The sequence below is a fragment of the Physeter macrocephalus genome, chromosome 14 (genome assembly GCF_002837175.3).
Source record: "Physeter macrocephalus isolate SW-GA chromosome 14, ASM283717v5, whole genome shotgun sequence".
NCBI lineage: Eukaryota > Metazoa > Chordata > Mammalia > Artiodactyla > Physeteridae > Physeter > Physeter macrocephalus.
This window is the reverse complement of record NC_041227.1, coordinates 120,067,386-120,094,302: the sequence shown is the minus strand read 5'-3', so window position 1 is coordinate 120,094,302 and position 26,917 is coordinate 120,067,386. Positions and strand designations below refer to the sequence as shown.

The window sequence follows — 26,917 nt, the reverse complement described above, 5'->3', positions numbered from 1 at the left end:
AAAAAAAAAAAAAAGGTTGTGCAGCCCAAAACTAGAGTGGTGGTGATAAGAATAGAAAGAAGGGTGTGATGCTGCAGGAGACATGGACGTCAACTGGGTTTGGGGGGTGCTGAGAAGACACCCAAACCACAGACACCTGGGGATTCTGAGCACTGATGAAAGGTCCAAGAATTTCTATTCTTTTTCCCTATTCTCTACCCAGTCAAAAATGCCCTAACTTGACACCAGTTGTCAAGTTATCAAGTGCCTAAATATGCACAATAAATGAAAAAGAGTCATCTTTGCCTGTGAAAACCACAGACAGAAATAAACCTGGCAGAGGGTGTGTCTAGCACAGGTTCCAGTGCCTTCTTTCTAAACCTGTGGGCACTAGTCTAAGCCTCTAAGAACCTCCTACCTTGGGAAAGGCAGCCAAGATTACTGATAACCAAGATATAACTGGGTTCCTGTCTCGTTTCTGCCACTGATGGGGTGCCTCCCTTAATTATTTATTTCTTCCTTTTAATGTTGGATCAGATATTTCAGAGATCCCCTGCACAGCTCAAACTGCAGGGCTGCACTCTTTCCCTCTATCAGTGTATTGACTTTAATATTATTGTATTAGGTTAAAAATACTTTCCCCTCTCGTTTTCTAATCTCATTCTTTGTAAAGGACAGCACCGAGTCGGGGCAGGAGTGAAGGCCTCGATATCTGGGCTCTGGACGGGGCTTTGGACTTCAAGACAAAGCCATTCCGCCTCCCCCTGCTCGCCGCCATCACCGCTTTGCCTTCCCGACCGCATCCCGACTAGTTCCCAAGGCAACCGGCGCAGCGCCCACGTCCGGGTTCGGGACCGCCTGGCCGCAGCCCAACCCCGCCCCCACAGCCGCGCTCGCCGCACCCAGCTCCCTCGCGAGGAGAGAGAGAGGACTGGGTTGCCAAGGAAACGGGAGGACGCCAGGCAGCCGCCCCCACCGCCTCCGCCCCTAGAAAGCCCAGCCGCCGCCGCTAAAAGCTGCCTCCGGGGAGGAGGAGGAAGAGGGGCCGGTAGAGGGAAGGGAGAAGAGCGAGGAGGAGGAAGAGGCGCACAGGGACGGCCCCCGCACGATTGACGGGCGGCTCCTCCGCCCTGGACCAGTCCGCCTGCCCCGCCCCTCGGCCCCTTTAGCCCCTCGCAGGGGGAAAAGACTGACCCTCAAGGTAACGGCCCGGCTCGGCCCGGCCCTCCCCAACCCTGCCCCCGACCGTGCGGCTCCTGATCCTCCGAGAAAGTCGGGGGAGGAGCGGGGGGACCACCTCTCCTTCCGACTTCTACGATTCTGGAGGGAAATCGGGCCTGAAGCCTGGGAGCCTGGCCGCTCCCTCCTTCCGGCTGACCAGAGCCCCCGTATTTTTCTGCCTCAAAGAGACAGGTTTGGGGGGCTCTGTGATCGTTTATTTGCACCCTGGCAGCGGCCCCTGACGTTCATAACTTCCCCGCAGACTACCCTTTTCTGCAGGTCCAGGAGAGGTATACGGATCACGGCCTTTCCGGCTCCTGAGTGCGAAATTATTGATACTGTTGAGAGCACCGAGTTGCTTGTCCAGCCTGTGACATCCCGGCCCAGTCCCAAAGTTTCCGAATTACACGTTGAGTCTCTCTTCTGGGCTTGATGGTCAGTGTATGCCCGCCCAGCTCTTTCACGGTTTCACAATAAAATGAAGAGTCACCGCCAAAGAGTTTTTCTCATAAGCCCTTTATAGCACAGCACCTCCCACCCCGCCCCCTGATTTCCTAAGCAAATTGGATGGAACCAATCTACCATCTACCCTCACCCCTCTCGATTCCCCGTCTTTTTCTTTGGTCACAGTATTCTCTCAGGAGTGCAGTGTTAGGAAGATTGAGCCCAAATCACTCATCTTTGTTGCTTATAACTCAAAATATTTTTATAAGTTAAGATTTTTAAACTCTTAAGACTTTATTTTTTGTTCAGATTTTCAAAGTTCTAAGATTTTTGAAAGCTAAAGTTAAACAAATTCTGTAATCTTTGTCATTACATATTAACTAATTGTGTAAAAGGATGAATAAGGTCTCCTGCAATGTTTCTTCCCAGCACCCAGTTATGGAAAGGGGGGTAATTTATAAACCTGATGCTCAAGTATAAATATAGCCATTTAGATTTTGGTTCAAAGGAATCCTCAGCCAAAAGAGGGGCTTACATTTACATTTTTCTTTGTAACTGAACCAATAAAATATTCACTTTAACGACATTCCTAATATGAGAACACCGTACGAAAACAGTGAAATCCCTTGATTGTTAATAAAAAGAACTCCCTTCCAATCAATTCTTTTGACAAACGTGGCCATGGAACAGAAAGACAGCGCATATGATTGTTTTTTAGAGAACTGAAAGAAATATATTCTGCAATCAGATTTTGTTCTCCTTAGTCAGGGAAATTCAGTTTGAATTCATGGGAAATGTACACTAGAGAGGAAGACATATGTCACAAAGTTCTTAGAATATTCCTCCCTGAAATTTCACAGATATGTAGAATTTTGAGGCCAAGACGAATCATTCACTCTCACTTTCAGCAAAGCAGGACTTCCTTTCCCACATGCCTCCTCCTGCCTTCTCCTCTCCTCCTCCCTCTCCCTCATTTAATATGGCTTCTTATGCAGATTTCTAAAACACAAAATTGGCACATTATCACCAGAGACTTAAAACAGAAGCGTGCATAACCATGAGTGGATAGTAAATTGAAAAGCAGTTCAAAGGTGAGAAACAGAAGAGAATACAGCGTGCTATTTTAGAAACGTGCACCCTGCCCACATTTTATTATCATTCTCCTCCCCTCCACCTGTCTGTATTTGCTAAGAAAAAAAAATTTTGGCTTCAAATGGCCATCTGGTTGAGGAAGGTCACAAAGCTGAGATCCACGAATTAAGCATGATCTCATGTGGATTTATTTCCATACGATTATTTCTGTTTCTTGTTCCTCCTGGTCCGTTTTTAAACCGGAAGTGTAGTATGAAGTTCAAGTGACACTTGAGAATGTTTGCCTAAACTGTGGTGATCTACCTACCATCTCCTCAATCTGTCTCTAATAATCTGTTTCCTTGGGGCCTGGAGTATTTGTTTAATCCCACAAAGCACTGATGTATTTAAGAGATTAAATGTGGCACCATGATGCTTCTAAATATTCATTTTATAGTAGAGTACAATAATAGAGAGTTTATGGGAGGGCAAAAAGACTTTTGCAGACAATTTTAAAGTCCTTTATTTGGTCGGTGATTGTGAAGTCAGAGGTAACCTAGCAAGGAGTAATTCAAATAGTGTTATTTCCTACCTATTTAGACAAAGTGATTTCATGCCTCTTGATTTAGAAGCCTCCTTAAAATTACACTACATTAAAGCCAGGATAGATTAGCTGGCTTTTCTATGTTAATTTTGTAACCAAAATGTATCATCCAAGTGGACTCTGGGATGTGCTCCTTTAGTGACCATTAACAGATTTTCATTATGAATCCTTATGTTCTCTGCCTGATTAATATTCAGACAGGTTTTTCTTTCCAACAGTAGCAGCAGGGGTCCATCTTTCTGCTGGTTTTAACACCATCGTTTTCTGAAAAGCGTGGGAACATAACTTTATTCTATGCAGGTACAAATTCACATGAAAAGTTAAAAGTGGTCTTTTAAAGTAGAGTTCCATGAATGACTATTAAAATGCTCAGAGACAAAATTTAGATTTTGTGTGTCATCTGTGGAACTACCTATCAGATTGGAGTTTTCGATTCTGACTCACAAAGACCAACCTTCTAAAATTGAGAGAAAATATTCCCCAAGGGACCAGAACAAGTTCTTAGATGATATTGTTTGGGGCTCATGATAAACCTTTTAAGAGTTCATAGTGACCAGACCAGACATTGGGTCACCATGAGTCAGGTGCAACCTGATTCTGCCGATATCTGCACAAACGGAAAACAAAAACAAAAACAAACCGGAAAAGGGAAAGAAAGCTATAGAATGTAGACACTTGAGGTCAGGGATGTTGTCTGTCTTATCCTGCTGTTTCCCCAGAACCTAGAGCAGCACCTGTCACATGGTTGTCATTAAAAAGTATGTGTGGGAAAGAAGAACCAAGCTGGAGAGATCACGCTTCCTGATTTCAAACTTCCATTACAAACCTACAGTAATCAAAATAGTATGATATTGGAAGAAAAACAGACACACAGATGACTGCAACAGAATAGAGAATCTGAAATAAACCTATGCATATATGGTCAATTAATTTATGACAAAGGAATCAAGAATATACAATGGGGAAAAGACAGCCTCTTCAATAAATGGTGTTGGGAAAACTGGACAGCCACATGCAAAAGAATGAAACTGGACCACTATCTTACACTGTACACAAAAATCAACTCAGAATGGATTAAAGACTTAAACATAAGAGATAAAACCATAAAACTCCTGGAAGAACACATAGGCAGTAAGTTCTTTGATATTGGTCCTGGCAATGATTTTTTAAATGTGACATCAAAAGCAAAGGCAACAAAAGCAAAAATCAACAAGTAGAACTACATCAAACTAAAAAGCTTCTACACAGCAAAGGAAACCAACAAAATGAAAAAGCAACCCACAGAATGGGAGAAAATATTTGCAAATCATATATCTAATAAGGGGTTAATACACAAAATATATAAAGAACTCAATAGTAAACAAACAACTCAATTTAAAAAATGGGCGGAAGATCTGGACAGACTTTTTCCCAAAGAAGATATACAGGTGGCCAACAGGTACATGAAAAGGTGAACATCACTAATATTACATCAGGGAAATGCAAATCAAAACCACTATGAGCTATCACCTCACACTTATTCGAATGGCTTTTATCAAAACGATAAAAAATAGCAAGTGATGGCGAGGCTGTGGAGAAAAGGAAACCCTTGTGCACTGTTGGTGGGAATGTAAATTGGTGCAGCCATTACGGAAAACAGTATGGAGTTTCCTCCAAAAAAATTAAAAATAGAACTACATGTGATACAGCAGTTTCACTCCTGGGTATTTACCCAAAGGAAATGAAAACATTCACTAACACAAAAAGATATATGCACCCCTATATTCACTGCAGCATTATTTACAATAGCCAAGACATGGAAGCAACTGAAGTGTCTATCAATGGATGAATGTATAAAGAAAATGTGGTGTATATATATAATGGAATATTATTCATCTATTAAAAAAAAGAAGGAAATCTTGGCATTTGTGACAACATGATAGACCTTGAGGGCTATGTGAAATAAGTCAGAGAAAGACAAAATACCATAGGATCTCACTCATATATGGAATCTAACAAAACACCAAACTCATAGATACAGAGAACATACAGAGAACAGATTGGTGGCTGCCAGAGGCATGGAGTAGGAAGTGGGTGAAATGGCTGAAGGAAGCTAAAAATTACAAACTTCTAGTTATAAAATAAATAAGTACCGAGGATGTAATGTACAGCATGGTAACTATAGTTAATAATACTGTAGATGTCAAAGTTGTTAAGAGAATAGATCTTAAAAGTTCTCATCACAAGAAGAAAAAAATTGTAATTATGTGGGCTGACGGATGTTAACTAGACATATTGTGGTGATCCTTTTGCAATACATGCAAATATCGTTGTACACTTGAAACTTATTGTTATATGTCAGTTATATCTCAGTAAAAAAATATGTAGAAATAAATGAAAGAGCTTCACTGGACAATAAGCAGGAATAGCCTGGGACCTTTGATGACCTCATAGATGAGGTCTAGTAGACTCACTATGAACAGTGCCATTTACTAACTCAGTGTTTTGGTCATAAATTCAGACCACACCAATCAGAGACCAACTTCTTGAAAGCATCGTTTCCACATCCTTACCTCTCATTTACGCAACTCAATGCAATCTATCTTCAGCCCTGTCACGCCACTAAATGCTCTCACCAAGGTTATTAATATTCTCCTCCTTGAAGCTTGCACTTGACAGCACCTGTGAAACTGCACCCACCTGATTCTCAGTTTTCCTCCTGCCTCTCTGGCTTCTTTCCAGAGCTCCTCTTCCGCTACCTAGCTGTTCTTAAAATCCAATGGTCCTCAGAATTTTGTCCTGGGTCATCCTCCTTTTTGCAATACCCATCCTGCCTTCAACTTCAATTGTCACCAAAATGCCAGCAACGCCCAATTCTTTTCTTCTCTAATCAGCTCCAGAGCCCTACGTCTAACTGCTTACTTAACATCTCCATTTGCTGTCCCACAGCCCCTTCAAAGTTCACATTATCTTCTCACAAACTTGCTCTTCCCTGCAAGTTTTCTGAAGGGAACGTTGGCATCGATCAGCCAGCTGCCCAAGCCGATAACCTGGGCCTCCATCTCCCATCCCATTCGTATTATCAACAACTCCTGATGATTCCCTCTCCTGAGCATCCCTTGATTCCGTCATGATTAGAGCGTGTGCAATGGCATGAGACTCTCTGGGTGCAAACCCCAACACTTGCACCTACCAGTTCTGTAACCTTAGGCAAGTTACTTAATCCCTTTGTGCCACAGGTTCCTCATCTGAAAAATAGAGATATAATTCTTTTTTTTAAACTTTATTTTTAAAATTTTTGGCTGCGTTGGGTCTTCCTTGCTGTGCACAGGCCTTCTCTAGTTGTGGCGAGGGGGGCTACTCTTCGTCGCGGTGCGCAGGCTTCTCATTGCGGTGGCTTCTCTTGTTGCGGAGCACAGGCTCTAGGCACACGGGCTTCAATAGTTATGGCACACGGGCTCAGCAGTTGTGGCTCGCAGGCTCTAGAAAGCAAGCTCAGTTGTGGCATGTGGGCTTAGCTGCTCCGCGGCACGTGGGATCTTCCTGGACCAGGGCTCGAACCGGTGTCCCCTGCATTGGCAGGCGGATTCTTAACCACTGCGCCACCAGGGAAGTCTCTAGAGATATAATTCTTGCCTCGGTGTGGCTGTGAAGATTGCTTGAGCTAATATGTGTAAATGTTTAGACCAGTACTTAGCACTTCCAGAGGCTCAATACCTCCTCCTCCCTCCCTCCAGTGTTGAGACCCAAGTCTGGGCACCACCTTATCTGGATTAGTCTAACATATCCGCTTCCCTTCTTCCTCCGCCGCCCCCACCCTCCATCCAGTCTCTATACTACAGCTGGAGGGACCTTTTTTTTTTTTTTGGCCGTGCCCTGCAGCTTGTGGGATCTTAGTTCCCTGACCAGGGACTGAACCCAGGCCCTTGGCAGTGAGAGCGTGGAGTCCTAATCACTGGACTGCCAGGGAATTCCCTGGAGGGACCTTTAAACATGTGAATCTAATCATGTCCTCCCCCGATTGGAACCTTCCAGTGGCTTTACATGACTCTTTGAATCATGACCTCCAAGGCCCCTCGTGAGCCAGCCCCTGCCTATCCTACAGCCCTTCCGTTACTGTTCTCTCCTCTCTCTGCTCCAGCTGCACCAGCCCCTGAAGCCCTGAAGCCTCTGTACGTGCTGTCCTTTCTGTCCCAGATCCTCTCTGTTCCACTTCTGGCCCAGCTCACTCCTTAGCAAACCCAGTGTCATTTCCTAAGGAAAACCTTGCCTCCCCCTCCCCCAATGACACTTTCTCAGAGAACCCCGTATTTCTGCTCCATCGCGCTTATCACCATCAGGGTCCACTTGTCAATGTTTAAAGACTTGGGATTTGAACCCAAAGAGTCTCACGCCGGTGCCCATGCTCTAATCATGATGGATTCCAGGGATACTCGGGAGAAAATCATCAGGACTTGGTTTTTATACGGATGGGGCAGAAGGAAGTGTGAAGAAAACTGCCCAGGTTACTGGCTGGGCAGCCAGCTGGTCGATGCCAACATTTCCTTCAGAAAACTCGGAAGGAGGCGCAAGTAGATGGTAGCAGCACGAAGGCCGGGGCCATGTCATCTTGCCGACCACCGTGCCCCAGTGCCCAGCGGAGTGTCTGAGTTGGAATAGGGGTGTGAGCATTTGTTGAGTCAATGAATTTAAGTTACCAGGGGCTCAGAGCTTTGGTCATTGCTAACTTAGCTAGGTTCTTGGGTTTTCTTTTTTGTCGGGCGGTAGAACTGCTTCTGAATCGGGTGTCTGCCAATCTAACTCCCTATGAGTAAACAGAACAGGCTCACTGAAGCCAGCCCATGAAAGTGGCTGCATTATTTATGTCTGGAACAAGAGGGCTGTAAAGGCATCGACACCCATACAAAGAGTCCTTTCAGTCTGAAAGGAACATCTGTGCCTTTCCAACAATGGATATTAGATTAATAAGAGAATAAAAGCAATTATACTAAGAGAAATCCAAATATGGCAAAGCAACAAAGGATGATATCGCAGCACATTTATCTTTTATATGCAGGTCGCGATTAAGAATCATGTTGCATGAAGCAAAGGACGGGCAGAAGTTCGTCAGTGATGTTCCGTATCTGCGGGACACGCAGCATAAGGTGGACTCAGAATATCAGGTAATGGCAGAAAAAGAGACTATCTTCTACTTTCACTTATGGTATTAGGAGAGAATTCAGGCTACAGTATCAGTATGTGATAAGCAGTGATAGGTTTCTAAAATCCAAAACCCACACTTACTAGCCTGTGTGACCTTGAAAAGCTACTTTACCTCTCTGAGTCTCAGGTTCCTCATCTGTACAATGGGGATAATAGTCTCCACCTTATAATATCGTCATGGAAATAACATTTTTCAAGTATTTAGCACAGAGCTTGGCACACAAACCTTATCAACCAATGACATCAGGGCTTAAATTGGATAAACCAGCAACCAAGAGAAAAGACATTAAGGAGTTAACCGGGTCGCGCGCTACCATTTATAAAATAACACGCCCTTCCTGTTGTCCTCCGGCCAGAAGAAAGGTGGTTAGCACATTCTACAATAAGCTAACTCTTCGTCACCCTAGCTACAGTGTTTACAGGCAAAAACAAAACAGACAGGGAGCCTGAGGAGTCATGATGTAATTACCCAGAGCTGGCATAGGACAAACTTGCCAGGCTGGGTTGTGGGATTCTGGGAGCAGTTAGAAAGTGTCACTCAGCCCGCTGGCCGGAGGTCAGCCCTTGCCAATCAAGGAGGCAGGTCCTCAGCCTCAACTGAGGATCAAAAAGCGCTCCTTCCCTAAGGAAAATACAGGCCTGCCATCATCAGGTTTTCCTCCTTCTTAGCAATCTCAAATATAACTGAACCTCCCGGGGCACCAAGGAAACCAGAGCGATCTCAGTAACCTGATTTCACCTGTGTAGCACAGCTTAGCTCTGGGCCTGGAAATGGAGCCAGCAACTTCCTCCTACGTTTGCCAGTCCACCTCCAAGGCTGTAAAGTTGCGGGAGTCTCTACGAAATAAATAAGAACGTAAACATCCAAACTGGTCACACTGGGGGACCCTCTCCTCTCCACAAAGATGCCTCTGCCACACAGCCCAGGTTTGGAAATACCTGTTTGAAATTGTCTCTAGAACAGGCACGTAAGAAAATCAATCTTATTATTTGATGGTCTCTGCCGAAGAAAACCGCACAACTGCGCGGCTTGGAGCCACTGCAGCTTTATTTTCTAACTTCATTTGGGCTTTCAACACTGTCCTTGTTACTAAGGACACTTTCAACACCGTCCTTATAAATAATAATATTTATTAAGTGCCTACTATGTCCTGAACAAAGTCCCTGCTCTCCCGGAGTTCTTATTCTAGGATTGAGAAACAAACTACACACACGAGTAAAGCGATATGTCAGGCATTATAATGTATATGATAAATATAATGAGGCATATAAAAACAGAGGTAGTAGGGGTGGGGTGATGCTCCTTTACACAGGCAGGGAAGCCTCTTTGACGAAGTAACATTTGGTCGTGGAGGTAAATGATGGGAAAGAGTCAGCCAGAGCATCCTGAGCAGAAAGCAAGCAAGCGCAGAGGCCCTGAGGCGGGAACTAACTTGGAGCACTGGAGGAAACAAACGAAGGCCAGATTGGCTGGAACGCTACGGGAGAACGCGGACGAGGTAGCTAGGATCAGATCGTGTCGAGTGTCTCAGGACAAAGCTTGGTATTTGGAATTTATTCTTAACCCGGTGAGAATTACTGAATGATTTTAAGCAGGGCAGTGGTATGATCTGCTTTACCTTTTTTTTTTTTTTTTTTTTTTTTGCGGTACGCGGGCCTCTCACCGCTCTCTCCTGTGGCCTTGCGGATCACAGGCTCCGGACGCGCAGGCCCAGCGGCCACGGCTCACGGGCCCAGGCGCTCCGCGGCACGTGGGATCCTCCCGGACCGGGGCACGAGCCCGGTTCCCCTGCATCGGCAGGCGGACTCGCAACCACTGCGCCACCAGGGAAGCCCCTACTTTACCTTTTTTAAAGATCACTCTGGCTGCTGTGAGGGAAAACAACTGAAAGGGGCAAGAGAAGCAGCAGAAAAACTTGTAAGGAACCTGATAGAAATTTAAGACAGACCAGCGTGGTGGGAGCAGGGGTGGCGAGAAGTAGCCCGAACCAGGAAATAGAAGCAGCGCAGACATCTTGCTGATAGACGGGGAGCCGGAGTGAGGGAAAGAGAGGAATAGAGGATGACTCACTTCAACATGTTTTCTTGTCCATTAGCTCCCTCCGTTATCACAGTTTAAACTTTACTTTTTTCAAACCTCCCATCCCCATACTTTCAACAAGGACCGTCTCTTCCTGTTTTACATACACGTGAAACCAAACAAAGAACCTGAGGCCGTCAGGTGGGGAGCCACTCAGCTCTCCCCCTTCTATCCCAGGCTGCATGCCCGTCCAGCCCTCAAGTCTCGATGGGTGAAGGACACTTTCCCTACTGGTGCCGGACCTGAGATCTCGGTCCATGCCCCTCTGTCTCCAGCCCCTCTCCATCCATGGACCTCTCTTCTGCATCCTTGGAATTTCTCTTCTTCTTACTGGCTCAGCCCACAAACATGCTCAACTCTCTCTCATACTGAGAATAAAAGAACAAAGCTGTCTGTGGACAATGTGTCCTTTTCTAGCCACAGCCCTGGCACTTTCCAGTTTCCAGATGTCCCCAAACAGTCAGCTATACTTCTGTCTCCACTCCGCCCCGCCATCCCATTCACGCCCTCACCTGCTGCAGCCTGGCGGTCTCCTCACCTCCCCTGAAACGGTGCTCGCTAAGGTCAGTAGCGAAATTCAGCAGACACCTTTTCAGTCTTTGTTTTCTGAAGCTTTACCTGCATTTGGCGCTATTGCTCTTTCCCTCTCGCAACATTACTTCTCTGGCTTTCTGACATCACACTCTCCTGGTTTTCCTCCTGTTTCACTCACATGCCTCTCCCTGCCCCTCACAGGTTAATTCCCCCAGGTTTCCATCAGCCCAATTTTCTCCTAATTCACAATGTCTGTGGCCCATCTCATCCCCTCCTATGTTTGTAACCACCACTCATACACTGATGACTTGTAATCCTGTGTCTTCTCAAAGTGTCAGAATCCCATGCACACCTGCTTGCTGGATGGTTCCATCTGGGTGTCACACAGGCACATTGAATTCAGCGTGTCCACAGTTGGACTCCGCATGTCCATCCCCTGCCATCCTCTCCCGTGGCCCCTCTCTGAAGACAGTGACCCAAGCCTTCCCTGACTCCTTCCTCCCCCTCACCACCCATATCCCCCAGCTACCGAGTCCTGCTAAAAGCTCATGAGCTTGTGCCTCCCTTCTCATCCTATGGCCATCGCCCTGGTTCCAACGTCCATAGTTTAGCTCCAAGACTATTACAATGTCCTCATAACTGGCCTCCCGGCCTCCAGCCTTGCCACCTTTCAGACTGAAATTTATGTAAAATGCAAACTATGTAATTCGGTTGTTTCCTCTCACGTAGAGGTGTGTCCCAGACCCAAGAACCACAGCAAGACCAGTCCAATCCTCGACCACTTCTCTAACCTCCTCTTCCCTCTTCCTTACTCTCTCGACAAGGGTGGTGAAGACCATAGTTGTCTGTTTGTTTGTTTTAATATTTATTTATTTGGTTGCACCGGGTCTTAGTTGCGGCAGCCAGGCTCCTTTAGTTGCAGCTCACAGGCTCCTTTAGTTGTGGCTCACCAGCTCCTTAGTTGTGGCATGCGAACTCTTAGTTGTCCGGGTCTTAGTTGCGGCAGCCAGGCTCCTTTAGTTGCAGCTCACAGGCTCCTTTAGTTGTGGCTCACCAGCTCCTTAGTTGTGGCATGCGAACTCTTAGTTGTGGCATGTGGGATCTAGTTCCCTGACCAGGGATCGAACCCAGGCCCCCCTGCATTGGGATCATGGAGTCTTAACCACTGCGCCACCAGGGAAATCCTAAGACCATAGTTTTAACTTAGAACTAAAGGGAACCTCTGTATTCCCATAGCACCCTCTTTAAAAAACAAAAAACAAACCAAAAAAACACCTTATTGAGGTATAATTAACATAGCATAAAATTCACCTGTTTTAAGTTTAAATTGACCAAATTTGCCATCATTGCCATCACCTGATTTTAGAACATTTCCATCAGTCCAATAAAGCACCCTTTCATACCTCTTTTTCATTGCTGACGAAATTGTCTTTTGTGTGTCTTCCTATCAAACTGGACCGCAGCTTCCTAAGGGCAGGGACAGAGTCTCACTCTCCTGTGCCGAACCGAATGCCTTGTCATTGATGAAAGCCAGCGTTACCGAACTTGACTACCAACTCTGTTTATCAGACATAGATCCAGCTGACTTGTAACTAATCCTCAAAGTGAAATCCACCTTCATTGAGCATTTTCAAAACCACTCACCACAAGGTCTGAAAAAACAAATATGGTCGTCTTTAATATGTTCTGAGGATTGTCGAAGTAAGTATATAGAAACCCACAGAAACTCTTACTCTGACGGGAGCAGCAATGAGTTATATTATTGACTCTGTCCCTTGCCTTGTTCCAGAAAAGATTTAAAGTTGGGGTTTAAGAATCAATTGCATGGCTTTAATGACCCCTCAGTAACTTGGTCCATATACGACCTTTGTGTATTTAGATTATGTACTAAGGTAGAGTTTGCACTGAATGGATATTGAAACCTTGGGCCACTGATGAGCTTGGCCGGTTACTCATGGACTTCCCAGCTTTCACGAGCAGCCCAGTGATGTGCAAGGGATTCCCTGTTTCAGGACGTACAAACAGGTGTAAGACCTACTAACCAGATATGACTCCCAAATCATAGACATTTGCCACATATGCCTTCCTGTGTTGGACTTGCCTTTAATGAACTGGCTCAGATTGAGGCCCTTAGAAACCTCCTGTATACACGATTCCTGCTATAGCCTAAAATATGCTATGGGTTGGTATGTACCACATTAGCAGTGACTTTATAGGTCTGTCTGCTAGTGGCAGGAGAGGAAGGTTAAACCCACCCTGAATTATTTTGATGCTACTCCTTTCGGTGGTTGGGTGGGACCCATTTGAAAAAAACAAGAGGAGATATTTATTTGGCATATTACATGCTATTTCAGAATCTGGTAACTAGTACATAATTATACAACATCTCAGAATTTGGCTCTGTGTCTTCAAGGGTGTTCATGCTGCATAGCTTTTTTTCCCCTTCTTTCCGTCAAATGAGTTTATGTAACTTGTGGCGAAATTTAGCCATGAATGTCCGCTGAAACCTAGAGAGAAAGGTTACACTTGGAGTTTCAGGATGATTTTCTAGACTATCAAATGTGTTCAAATGGGTTTTATTTTATTTCACTTATTCATGGTGATTCTTTCAAGTGCAGACCAAACAAATAATATGATGATATAAACTTGTTCAAGGACGTGATGGGTGACTATACCAGGTGGCGAGGGTTTGGGGACTGTCCACTCGGGGTTGAGGGAACGGAGATAATTCAGCTTTCCCTCCTGTAGGAGTCATGGGGAGGGGCATGTGACATGTGGGTTTCTCTGCTCTTCACAGAACGGAAAAATAAACTCAGTCGAGGGGAATATCATGTCAAACTGTTTTTACACCTTTGATTTCTTAACCTCTTAAAACTAATGAACTTTGATAATGTCCCCGGTGATCATGAAAACCCCAAACTCTGAGTTAGGCACGTTGGATCATAAAAACAACAACAACAAAAGAAGCAAAACTGAAGGCAACTCCCACCTTCCCGAAACACTCACAGAGCTCAAGTAACAATAACCTTGACAGAGGCCACTGCTGATGAAGAGGTAGAGTTGGGTCATAGTTACAATGTGTTGGGTTTTTTTTAGTCTTTCTTGGAGTATAATGGCTTCACAATACTGTGTTAGTTTCTCTCATACACCAAAGTGAATCAGCCATATGCATACATACGTCCCCATATCCCCTCCCTCTTGAGCCTCCCTATCCCACCCCTCTAGGTCATTGCAAAGCACCGAGCTGATCTCCCTGTGCTACGCGGCTGCTTCCCACTAGCTAAGCTATTTTACATTCGGTAGTGTAGATATGTCGATGCTACAATGCTTTTTTTAGGCCAGAACCATGAGGCTGGGAAGTGTCCCTGTGGTGCATGGCTTCTTAAGGTACCAGGAGCCCGGATAATGACTAAAAGAATGGGACTGGTAATAAAGGGAACAGAAGAAACCTTGAGCATCCCTGTGGGTTCAGACAGCTGTAATTCTGAAGAAAAAGCAGTTTGCAGAGCTCCCCCAGTTGGCTGCCTGGGGGAACGGGCAGTCTTAGGAAACAGACCTCTACTTCCAGGGGAGGAAAACAAGGATGAACTTCAGGCCTGCAAGCCTTCAGGCCTTCAGAAAAACAAGGATGAACTTCAAGTCTTTTTTCTTCCACAACCAAGATCAGAAGAATCACATTATTTAGCAAAGGCTGACTTTAGAAAAAGGAGTAAACCAAGAAATGGGATTGGAAACAACAGTTAAAGCCTGATGATGGTGGTGGTGATGATAATGATGATGATGGTCATGAGGCTGAGTTTTATTGAACAGTTTTACTGAATGCTCACCGCGAGCCAGTCACTCTGCTAAGCATCTTACCAACAGTGCCTCATGCTCTCCCAGCCATCTTGCAGCACAGAGACATCTCCCTCTCACGGATGAGGGAAGCAGGAATCCATGGAGTTAGTCAGCCTGCCCAAGGTCACGATGCTAGAAAGTGGCAGAGCTGTGGTTTGTCGTGTTTACCCGTATTGAGTTACGGTGAGTCACAAAACCCATGTCATCCCCCACAGGCAGAGAGGCACATTCTGTGTTCTGCCCTACGGTGGTAGCTTCTGCGCAGAAGGCAGCCTGACCGCGAGCGCTGCAGTCAGAAGGATGGGCTTGGGGGGCCAGGGCGTGCGACGCGAAAGGAGGAAGCCCCGATTCTCCGCAGAAAGAAGGAGTTACTTGAAGCCTCCCGTTTCAAGACTCGGCCAGTTCTGTCACATGAACAGAAACTTATTTATAGCAGTCTAGCTCCAGACACGTGAAATTGAAAAGGGAAATAAAGTTCCAGAGTAAGGGGAGCCCCTGGTGATGATGAATTACAAATCTGTCCCTTCTCCCCATCCTATGGATTTCACGCGCCTCTGCCCCTGTCCCTTCAGGACCCTCCAAGCAGAAACAACATCAGCATCAAACACAACAAAAAAATCATTCACACTTACAAATAACAAGAAAACTAGCCCCTGACGGGGGTGCGGGGGGAGGTATGGCTAGGTTCTTGCTGTTTCTAGGACTGGAAGTCCCAACTTGGCTCTGTCCCCATGTTCCTTCTCAGCGAAGCAATAACTTGGAGACGGCTAACGTTTGATTTACACGGAAAGATTGCTTGGCTGTTTCAAGATAAAAATTAGGAAGTACCTACCTTGCCACTGGTTTCTTCTCCTGGTCCTCTGTGAGAGGAAGGATAAGGAATCAGAGGGGAAAAACATTTTTTTTTTTTCAACGTTGCAAACCATTCGATTCCTCCTCCCCTTTTGGTAAAGAAATACTTAAGTTGCATGCATTCTTGGAGAGAAGTTTCAAAAAACACTCCGCCCACAGGAATGCTGTTCATTCCACCAAATCTGCCTCGGTCCTGCGTGCAATAGCTAACGCAGGCTCCTCCACTTTCAGCCCATCAGCATTTTCTTCTCGTGCCTTTAATACAAGTGGGTTAGGATAACAGAGACATCTGTGGCTCCAGGAAACAATACTCTACTCCAGGCCAGAGCTCCCCCCTCAACAGGGAGCTCCAATCTGAAGTCATTGTAAAGGAATAAGAAAAAAGAGGCCGATATTTAGTTGAACTCCATTAAACTCTCCAGCTGACTCTCTTTAGTTTTACCTTGGTTTATTCTATTATTTGGTGTCTGTTTGTGTAACTTATTTATTATAGTTACTACTATTCAGTATTGGGCTGGGGGGGGGACTTCTTATTCATTAAAACAAACACTATCCAGGATTATTAAAATGGGTTCCTGTCTATACGGCATCGTTTTTGAATATAAACCCAAGGGGGAAAAACACCCCCACCATTTTGGAGTGCTCTCCCTTTCCAAGCAAGGTGGGGTGAAACAGCACCTTTCTCTTGGGAATCCGGGATTCCACTCACTGCAGGTAACTGATTCACTGTTCCCAAGTCCAAGTGGTAAATGTTTTATTAATCAGGTCATTTCTACTCTTAACCTTGTAGCAGAATATTGGCTTTCTCCTTGGCCGTGAAATTCTGGCAAGTCCTTCTACATCAAGGAAGGAGATGCATTTTCTAACAGAGGGAAAAAGATGGAGAAGGAATATTTCCTTTCTCAACACAGGCAGGAAGAGGGAGATGTCAGGCCCAGTTTAGAACAATAGTGTCTGTCTTTACACTGTACTTCTTTACAGTGGATCATTTGGCCCTGGCAGGACAAAGGTGAGTTCAGTCATTGGATCTATAGAAATGCTGCAAGAAGTTTTGCTATTTTGGAGTATTTGAAATATCAGTTGAAAGTGAATTAAGCCAGGGACTTCCCTGGTGGCACAGTGGATAGGACTCGGCACTCCCAATGCAGGGGGCCCGGGTTCGATCCCTGGTCAGGGATCTAGATCCCACATGCATGCCACAACTTAGAGTTCACATGCCACAACTAAGAAGCCAGCGAGCTGCAACTAAGGCACCATAACTAAGACCCAGTGCAACCAAATAAATAAATTTTTTTTTAAAAAAAAGAAAGTGAATTAAGCCAGTTAGAGAAAGACAAATAGCGTGATATCACTGACATGTGGAATCTAAAAAAGGATACCAGTAAACTTATACACAAAACAGAAACAGACCCACAGACATAGAAAACAAACTTATGGTTATCAAAGGGGAAAGGGCGGAGGGATAAATTAGGAGTTTGGGATTAACATATACACACAACTATATATAAAACAGATAACGAACAAGGACCTACTATATAGCACAGGGGACTGTATTCAATATTTTGTAATAACCTATATGGGCAAAGAATCTGAAAAAGAATATGTATATACATACACACATATATATGTATGTATAACTGAATTACTTTGCTGTACACCTGAAACTAACACAACATTGTAAATCAGCTATACTTCAATTTAAAAAAGAGAGAAAGAGAACAGAAAGAGAAGTAAATGCAGTGTATTGGGTACTTCCTTAAGAAGGCAATTGTTGGGTAAGTACTTGACAAAATGCCTCTTAGTATGTCTGTTGTTTGAATTTATTAAGGCAGTGGCTAATATTCTTGACCTGACATTTTGGTCAAAGGGAGGAGGGAGTGATGCCTGGGTGAGCGTCTTCACAACTGCTAACAGGCATTGATGACCACTTAGAGATGGACGCCTGCACCGCATGTTCCTCACAACAGGAATTAAGCATAAAGTTATCAAAGCTAGTTGTGGACCTAAACCAAAGAAACATCTGTTTTTTTGTTCTGCAGGCTTGTCTGAGACGACAGGAATACAGAGGAGACCCAAATGGGAAGCAACGAGATCAATTTTGGGGACAAGAGACAAATTTTGAGAGATCCCGGTTTTCAAGTGGGTCATCTTCCAAACAGGTACTTAGAATGCTGGGAGACATTCTTTTGCTGCAGTGTGTGTGTGTGTGTGTGTGTGTGTGTGTGTGTGTGTGTGTGTGTCTGTGTGTGTCTGTGTGTGTCTGTGTGTAACTGACTTAGGAAAAAGCCAGCCCCAAAAGGAGACGTTGAAGACTCTTAAAGGGCAGGGTAGGGAGAGGCAGGGGCAGGAGCTCTTGTCCTGGGTGCCACCCCGGCTCCTCCTCTGCACCCTGGTTGGGCCTCTTCACCCTGGTTGGGCCTCACTCTTCTCTCTGTAGACCAATGGAGATGGTCTCTGAGGTACCACCCAAATCAGAAATGCTGCAATTCTTTGATTTTAAGAGTCGGAAGCACCGGGCCTTCTAAAGCACTGCATCATAATCTCTGTGAGAGGAAGGATAAGGAATCAGAGGGGAAAAACATTTTTTTTTTTTCAACGTTGCAAACCATTCGATTCCTCCTCCCCTTTTGGTAAAGAAATACTTAAGTTGCATGCATTCTTGGAGAGAAGTTTCAAAAAACACTCCGCCCACAGGAATGCTGTTCATTCCACCAAATCTGCCTCGGTCCTGCGTGCAATAGCTAACGCAGGCTCCTCCACTTTCAGCCCATCAGCATTTTCTTCTCGTGCCTTTAATACAAGTGGGTTAGGATAACAGAGACATCTGTGGCTCCAGGAAACAATACTCTACTCCAGGCCAGAGCTCCCCCCTCAACAGGGAGCTCCAATCTGAAGTCATTGTAAAGGAATAAGAAAAAAGAGGCCGATATTTAGTTGAACTCCATTAAACTCTCCAGCTGACTCTCTTTAGTTTTACCTTGGTTTATTCTATTATTTGGTGTCTGTTTGTGTAACTTATTTATTATAGTTACTACTATTCAGTATTGGGCTGGGGGGGGGACTTCTTATTCATTAAAACAAACACTATCCAGGATTATTAAAATGGGTTCCTGTCTATACGGCATCGTTTTTGAAAATAAACCCAAGGGGGAAAAAAACCCCCACCATTTTGGAGTGCTCTCCCTTTCCAAGCAAGGTGGGGTGAAACAGCACCTTTCTCTTGGGAATCCGGGATTCCACTCACTGCAGGTAACTGATTCACTGTTCCCAAGTCCAAGTGGTAAATGTTTTATTAATCAGGTCATTTCTACTCTTAACCTTGTAGCAGAATATTGGCTTTCTCCTTGGCCGTGAAATTCTGGCAAGTCCTTCTACATCAAGGAAGGAGATGCATTTTCTAACAGAGGGAAAAAGATGGAGAAGGAATATTTCCTTTCTCAACACAGGCAGGAAGAGGGAGATGTCAGGCCCAGTTTAGAACAATAGTGTCTGTCTTTACACTGTACTTCTTTACAGTGGATCATTTGGCCCTGGCAGGACAAAGGTGAGTTCAGTCATTGGATCTATAGAAATGCTGCAAGAAGTTTTGCTATTTTGGAGTATTTGAAATATCAGTTGAAAGTGAATTAAGCCAGGGACTTCCCTGGTGGCACAGTGGATAGGACTCGGCACTCCCAATGCAGGGGGCCCGGGTTCGATCCCTGGTCAGGGATCTAGATCCCACATGCATGCCACAACTTAGAGTTCACATGCCACAACTAAGAAGCCAGCGAGCTGCAACTAAGGCACCATAACTAAGACCCAGTGCAACCAAATAAATAAATTTTTTTTTAAAAAAAAGAAAGTGAATTAAGCCAGTTAGAGAAAGACAAATAGCGTGATATCACTGACATGTGGAATCTAAAAAAGGATACCAGTAAACTTATACACAAAACAGAAACAGACCCACAGACATAGAAAACAAACTTATGGTTATCAAAGGGGAAAGGGCGGAGGGATAAATTAGGAGTTTGGGATTAACATATACACACAACTATATATAAAACAGATAACGAACAAGGACCTACTATATAGCACAGGGGACTGTATTCAATATTTTGTAATAACCTATATGGGCAAAGAATCTGAAAAAGAATATGTATATACATACACACATATATATGTATGTATAACTGAATTACTTTGCTGTACACCTGAAACTAACACAACATTGTAAATCAGCTATACTTCAATTTAAAAAAGAGAGAAAGAGAACAGAAAGAGAAGTAAATGCAGTGTATTGGGTACTTCCTTAAGAAGGCAATTGTTGGGTAAGTACTTGACAAAATGCCTCTTAGTATGTCTGTTGTTTGAATTTATTAAGGCAGTGGCTAATATTCTTGACCTGACATTTTGGTCAAAGGGAGGAGGGAGTGATGCCTGGGTGAGCGTCTTCACAACTGCTAACAGGCATTGATGACCACTTAGAGATGGACGCCTGCACCGCATGTTCCTCACAACAGGAATTAAGCATAAAGTTATCAAAGCTAGTTGTGGACCTAAACCAAAGAAACATCTGTTTTTTTGTTCTGCAGGCTTGTCTGAGACGACAGGAATACAGAGGAGACCCAAATGGGAAGCAACGAGATCAATTTTGGGGACAAGAGACAAATTTTGAGAGATCCCGGTTTTCAAGTGGGTCATCTTCCAAACAGGTACTTAGAATGCTGGGAGACATTCTTTTGCTGCAGTGTGTGTTGCAGTGTGTGTGTGTGTGTGTGTCTGTGTGTGTGTGTGTGTGTGTGTCTGTGTGTGTCTGTGTGTGTCTGTGTGTGTCTGTGTGTAACTGACTTAGGAAAAAGCCAGCCCCAAAAGGAGACGTTGAAGACTCTTAAAGGGCAGGGTAGGGAGAGGCAGGGGCAGGAGCTCTTGTCCTGGGTGCCACCCCGGCTCCTCCTCTGCACCCTGGTTGGGCGTCTGTGTGTGTCTGTGTGTGTCTGTGTGTAACTGACTTAGGAAAAAGCCAGCCCCAAAAGGAGACGTTGAAGACTCTTAAAGGGCAGGGTAGGGAGAGGCAGGGGCAGGAGCTCTTGTCCTGGGTGCCACCCCGGCTCCTCCTCTGCACCCTGGTTGGGCCTCTTCACCCTGGTTGGGCCTCACTCTTCTCTCTGTAGACCAATGGAGATGGTCTCTGAGGTACCACCCAAATCAGAAATGCTGCAATTCTTTGATTTTAAGAGTCGGAAGCACCGGGCCTTCTAAAGCACTGCATCATAATATATCTATATACCTATATCTATGCCTACTTGATCTGTCTATATTAATACAGACATATATATATATATATATGTAGGCTTATAGTCTTACCCATTGCATTGCTTCGTATAGTTTTCATTTCAAATAGAGTAAAATGCAGTAATAACTGCGTCATGTAATAACTAGAAATTGTTCAAATATTTTTGTCTGGATGATAATAATAAATAACAAGATCAGTATAATATGATAGCAATATGAAAATGATGATTACAGTAGTAGTAGTTACCATTACTTGAGTGATTACAATGTTCCAGTACCGTGCTAGGCGCTTTATACCTATTAACTTATTTAATTCTCATAAATCTCTATATATTTGCTTCATTTTACAGATGAGAAAACTGAGCCCTAGAAAAGTTAAGAAACTTTACTTAAGATTTCACAGCCAGTATGTGGTGGAGGAGAGTTTCCTTTCTAGGCATTCTGACCCCTGAGAGGGTGCTCTGAACCACTGAGCTATATGATCATATTTCATGTTTAAGACCTTATCTGTGTAAGGGTTTTACTTATCCTGTGTAAGCACTGAATACCACAAGCTGCATTCAACACTGGTTGTTAGTATGGCAAATTAAGATGAGTAATATGCCTTTTATGAATTCTTATTTAATGTTTTATGCCTGAAATATACTCTAGAGGATGGACTCTCTTTTCTATCAGTGGTGTGGATCCTCAAGATAGATCCTGGATACCTGATATCAATCAAGTTCTTGTTGGGGTTTCTTCTTTAATCTAGGATGTTCACATGGTGGTTATTTAATGTTCAAAGGACACCTTAAAAACATCAGTGATTGATGTTTATGGATGTATCCCTGGGAGAGATCTATACTCCCTATTAAGGAAAATAAAATCACACAATAAAATATTCCACCTAAAGCCTGAAGGTGAAAGAGTCTATCTCACAATATCGGCAGTGCTGAGAAGAACACATTGCCTGCATCTTTTCATGTTAGCCAAGGACTAAATATAATGCCTGCTGCTGATTAAACTTAGGGAGTGAGATTAATCCAAAACTTAAATCTAGTTTGGCTCGAACAACACATTTTTAGCATTAAGATAAATTCTCACAGTTTTGCACTTAGAAACAAAAATCAAGGACAGATTAAAAAAAATGTAATTTCAGTCAAACAGTAGCATGTAGCCATATTCCTAGTTTGGAATTACTAAACAAATGGGCAGCTGGGTTCTTCTATTTTCATGCAAAGACTCATATGCGGAGTCTTGGCCATTTCACATGGCAACACTCATGCATTTGGGATATTCTAGAACTTGAAGGTTCATGCTCCTCTCCACAAACTGTGTTTAGGGGACAAACTGGTGACAGATTCCTGTAGTTCCCTTCTTCATGCTATACAAATTACTCATTCTTTAAGGCATCATTGCAAAACACTCAGACCACATCTAAAAAAGGATGCAGCTGAACATATAAAAGTAATTATGAAATAAAGACAAAAATATGTGGTAAAGTGCATAAAACTGGCAATTTCCAAAGCACGCGAACAGGATTTTTCATATTTGCTTTATGTCACTGCACCTCAGTTTGTCGGAGAACTTGGAACAACATTACTTGACACTCTCGATTTTTTCCAGATGATGCTATCCCAAGGGTTTGGGTATTGACTGTACAAGTAACTTCCAAGTTGCACCTTCTCTATCAAGAAGAGTGACAAGATCCGAATTTTCCACAGTGAATTTCACCTCTGCTTTGCTCCCTGTATTACAGATATTCTTTGGGGAATACTGGAGGATTTGCCTATGGATACAAAAGTGCAGGAAGGTCAGGGTGAGGGGAAGTGTCACCGAATGCATCCTTGTCAACAGCCATCAGGACTGTGTGTTTATAATCCCAATCCTTCCTCACTCAATCCTTCGACTTTTGCCTGGTACAAGTGAAGCCAGAGAGCCCTTATGACATTCAGACCAGAGCCCAGAAATCTTCAACTCCCACAATCATGGGCTAGTTTGAAGATTTCTCCTCCCAGCTTTGGACCCCCACCCAAATTCTGTGAAAATCTGGTTGTTCTTAAACCTTCATAATCTGGGGCTGCCCTGCTCTACATCAAATCCTGAGGGAATGCAGAATTTATGAAACCTCTTTCTACGGGGTCCCCAAGGTCAGGGAGATCCTAGAGCTAGTTTCCCAGGATAAGAATGCCGGCACCAGGACGTCCCTGGTGGTCCAGTGATTAAGACTCCGCGCTCCCAATGCAGGGGGCCTGGGTTTGATCTCTGGCCAGGGAACTAGATCCCACATGCATGCCGCAACTAAGAGCCCGCATGCCACAACTAGGACCCAGCGCAGCCAAATAAATAAATAAATATTAAAAAAAAAAAAAAAAGAACGCTAGCACCTCCCAAAGGACAACCCAGGCCGGACTGATGCAATTTCCAGAGCTTAGTGTATGGAATGTCACATCAGGCACTAGAGCTGCAAAAGATCCTCGGTCAATCAGAAAGTGGCAGGAGAAAGATACAGTCCAATGAGACAGTGTAAACCCAACCCAAGCCCTCTTACCTAGGGAACATTTCCCTGAGTGATTTCCTTCTAGAAATTGCTGTGGCTGAAAACTCAAAAGAACATTTTATCCCTGATTTGATAAGGCAAGCTCATTCCCTGATTGAGTGGGTTGTGTGAGAGTGGATTGCTTAATCCATGGAAATTTTTCCACTGTACAATCACGATGTGAAGCATGCTACCACCAAATTTTGCCACTTGTACTGCAACTTGCATCACTTGTTCATTCCTTAACCCAGTGTTAGACCATCACAATGCTGATGGGCCTGGAAAAAGTGAGGCACTTACTATCAAGTAATAGATCCAGTATCAAGATGCCATTTCTAAACACCTGCCTGGGGGTGGGCAGATCCCCAGATAAATGCACAGTTAACACGGTAGCCCCTCCCTTATGGCACAACCTCCTCACTCCGACCCGTGGCTTTAACCGTTGGTCACGCAGAGACTGTGTTCAATCTAACGCCAAGATAAAGCAATCACTACCAAGCCTGTGCTGAGGGGTTCTTTAAAGCAGCACCTCCTAGAAAAGGGAACCCTCCTATATACATTGTTGGTGGGAATGTAAGTTGGTGCAGCCACTATGCAGAACACTATGGATGTTCCTCATAAAACTAAAAATAGAATAACCATATGATCCAGCAATCCCACTCCTGGGCATATATCCAGACAAAACTATAATTCAAAAAGATACACGCACCCCTATGTCCATAGCAGCACTATTCACAATAGCCAAGACAGGGAAACAACCTAAACGTCCATCGACAGAGGAATGGATAACGAAGATGTGGTACATATATACAATGGACTATTACTCAGCTATAAAAAAGAATGAAATAATGCCATTTGCAGCAAGATGGACGCAACTAGAGATTATCATAGAAGTGAAGTAAGTCAGAAAGAAAAAGACAAATACCATATGATATCACTTATACATGGAATCTAAAATATGACACAAATGAACTGAAATAGAAACAGACTCAGGGACATAAAGAACAGACTTGTGGTTACCAAGTGGGAGGGGCTTGGGGGAGGGATGGAGTGGGAGGTTGGGGTTAGCTGATGTAAGCTTTTATAAATAGAATGGATATACACACTGCTATATTTTAAATGGATAACCAACAAGGACCTACTGTATAACACAGGACCTTCTGTATAACACAGGGACCTACTGTATAACCTACTGCTCAATATTATGTAACAACCTAAATGGGAAAAGGATTTGAAAAAGAATAGGTACATGTATATGTATAACTAAATCACTTTGCTGTACACCCGAAACTATCACAACATTGTTAATCAGCTATACTCCAATATAAAATAAAAAGTTTAAAAAAAAATAAAATCATTAGTAAAAACATACACACAAAAAACCCCCCACAAAAGCACGCACACACACACACACACACACACACACACACACACACACACACACACACAAAATAGAATGGATCAACAACAAGGTCCTACTGTATAGCACAGGGAACTATATTCAATATCATATGATAAACCATAATGGAAAAGAATATCAAAAAAGAATATATATATGTATAACTGAATCACTTTGCTGTACAGAAGAAATTAATACAGCACTGTAAATCAACTGTACTTCAAGTTTTAAAAATTTCAAAAAAAAATAATAAAGCGGCACCTCTTAAATACATTTAAGTTAGTTATGTGACACAGTACAAAGAACACTTATCATCAAGGGCCAGCTCTGCCCCTCATTACAATGTGAATTCGGACAAAGCACTTTACTTCTAAGTACTTCAATTTCCCATCAAGGAGATCCTTATTATTATGCTATTATCTCATAGGATCATTGTGAGAACGTGTGAGATGCTCAAGTGTCATACTAACATTAGATTCATTATAAGTTGCCTTGGTGTCCAGCTATGCTTGCAAATGATGCTCCGACACTTATCGATAGAGGAGCAGCTCCTGAGGCTTCTAGAATACCTTCTTTCCTCTCAGCCCCATCTCAGGCCACATTTCTAAGAGCTAACCTAACGTAGCAACTTAATTTCACACCCTTTTCAAAGTTACCTACAACCTTGTGAGCTGTTTAATCAAATTAGAATTTAACAGGGAAATAAACAGCAGCTCTACAGAACCAACTACACCTTGGATGATTTAGTACTTTAAAAAGCAAAGCAGTCTCTCAGTATGAACAGGAAACAGTGTCCCCAGGACACTGCTGACCCAGAGGAGCCTGCTGTGGTGCCAGGGGCACCAGGATATTTTGACCTCTGAAGACTTCACAGACGGGACTTCCCTGGTGGTGCAGTGGTTAAGAATCCACCTGCCGATACAGGGGACACGGGTTCGATCCCTGGTCTGGGAATAACCCACATGCTGCGGAGCAACTAAGCCCGTGCACCACAACTACTGAGCCCTGCTCTCTAGAGCCCGCGTGCCACAACTACTGAAGCCCCTGAGCCTAGAGCCCGTGCTCCACAGCAAGAGAAGCCACCGCAATGAGAAGCCCGCGCACCGCAACGAAGAGTAGCCCTCGCTTGCCGCAACTAGAGGAAGCCCGCGCGCAGCAAGGAAGATCCAATGCAGCCAAAGTTACATAATAAAAATAAGTTCAAAAATAAAAAATTTTTTAAAAAGAAATTGAGTTTAAAAAAAAAAAAAGACTTCACAGAGAAGTGTCGGGACCCCCAATTTCCCCAGAGAAAATGCTGAAACTGATTAGCCCAGGACTTGGGGGACAATAAGCTTCAATGAAGAAAGTCATCATGGCCCCTTCTCATCTTCCAAGATCCCGCATCCTTGCTGGATGGGCCACTTCCAAGAGCACAAATCTCAAGGACTGAGGACATGTGGTCACTATATTTGGCAAAGAAGGTGGGGACCAGCCCTCAGTTTTTCAAGAGCACCGTTTGCTCCGATAATAGGAATAGGATTGTCGTCCTTTCACCATCAGCAACCGAGTGGCTAAATGTTTAGATTCCAGGTCACCAGGACCCAGCGTTACACTGGAAGGAGGCGGCTAACCTGCCACCAGCAGCAGCCGGCTCTGCCCCAGGCCTGGCTCAGCAGGATGCTTACATCCGTGAGATCGCCTGAACCTCCCAGAAGGCACGGTAAGCTTAAGTGTGAAGGCAGTTTCCCAACATAAACATTTAAATTGTTTTGTTCGTGATCATCCACACAAACGTTGGAGGTTGAAATGAAAAATAAAGCTTCTTCAAGTAATCTGCAGTGGCTTAAAAAGTCAGAAAGTGCGGGCTTCCCTGGTGGCGCAGTGGTTGAGAGTCAGCCTGCCGATGCGGGGGACACGGGTTCGTGCCCCGGTCCGGGAGGA

The 26,917-nt window shown here is 44.1% G+C and overlaps 1 protein-coding gene and 1 long non-coding RNA gene across 11 annotated transcripts in view; one reads left to right on the top strand and one right to left on the bottom strand.

Moving 5' to 3' along the window:
• LOC112066561 (uncharacterized) overlaps nucleotides 1-15,836 on the bottom strand; it is a 67,190-nt gene extending 51,354 nt beyond the window's left edge. For 5 of the 10 annotated variants that reach the window (XR_008619101.1, XR_003682748.2, XR_003682755.2 and 2 more), the window contains exon 1: nucleotides 12,518-12,846. This is a non-coding gene — a long non-coding RNA (uncharacterized lncRNA). Of the gene's footprint in view, nucleotides 1-12,517; nucleotides 12,849-15,783 lie in introns of those variants that run through there. The other 5 variants (XR_003682750.2, XR_003682752.2, XR_003682753.2 and 2 more) reach the window with 4 other exon arrangements.
• The window catches only part of MARCHF10 (membrane associated ring-CH-type finger 10), a 93,037-nt gene continuing 74,378 nt past the window's right edge, over nucleotides 8,259-26,917 (top strand). Inside the window, exons 1-2 of the mRNA XM_024130194.2 lie at nucleotides 8,259-8,460; nucleotides 17,843-17,962. Coding sequence (XP_023985962.1) covers nucleotides 8,371-8,460; nucleotides 17,843-17,962 — 210 coding nt within the window. The 5' untranslated portion in view covers nucleotides 8,259-8,370. The remainder of the gene's footprint in view (nucleotides 8,461-17,842; nucleotides 17,963-26,917) is intronic.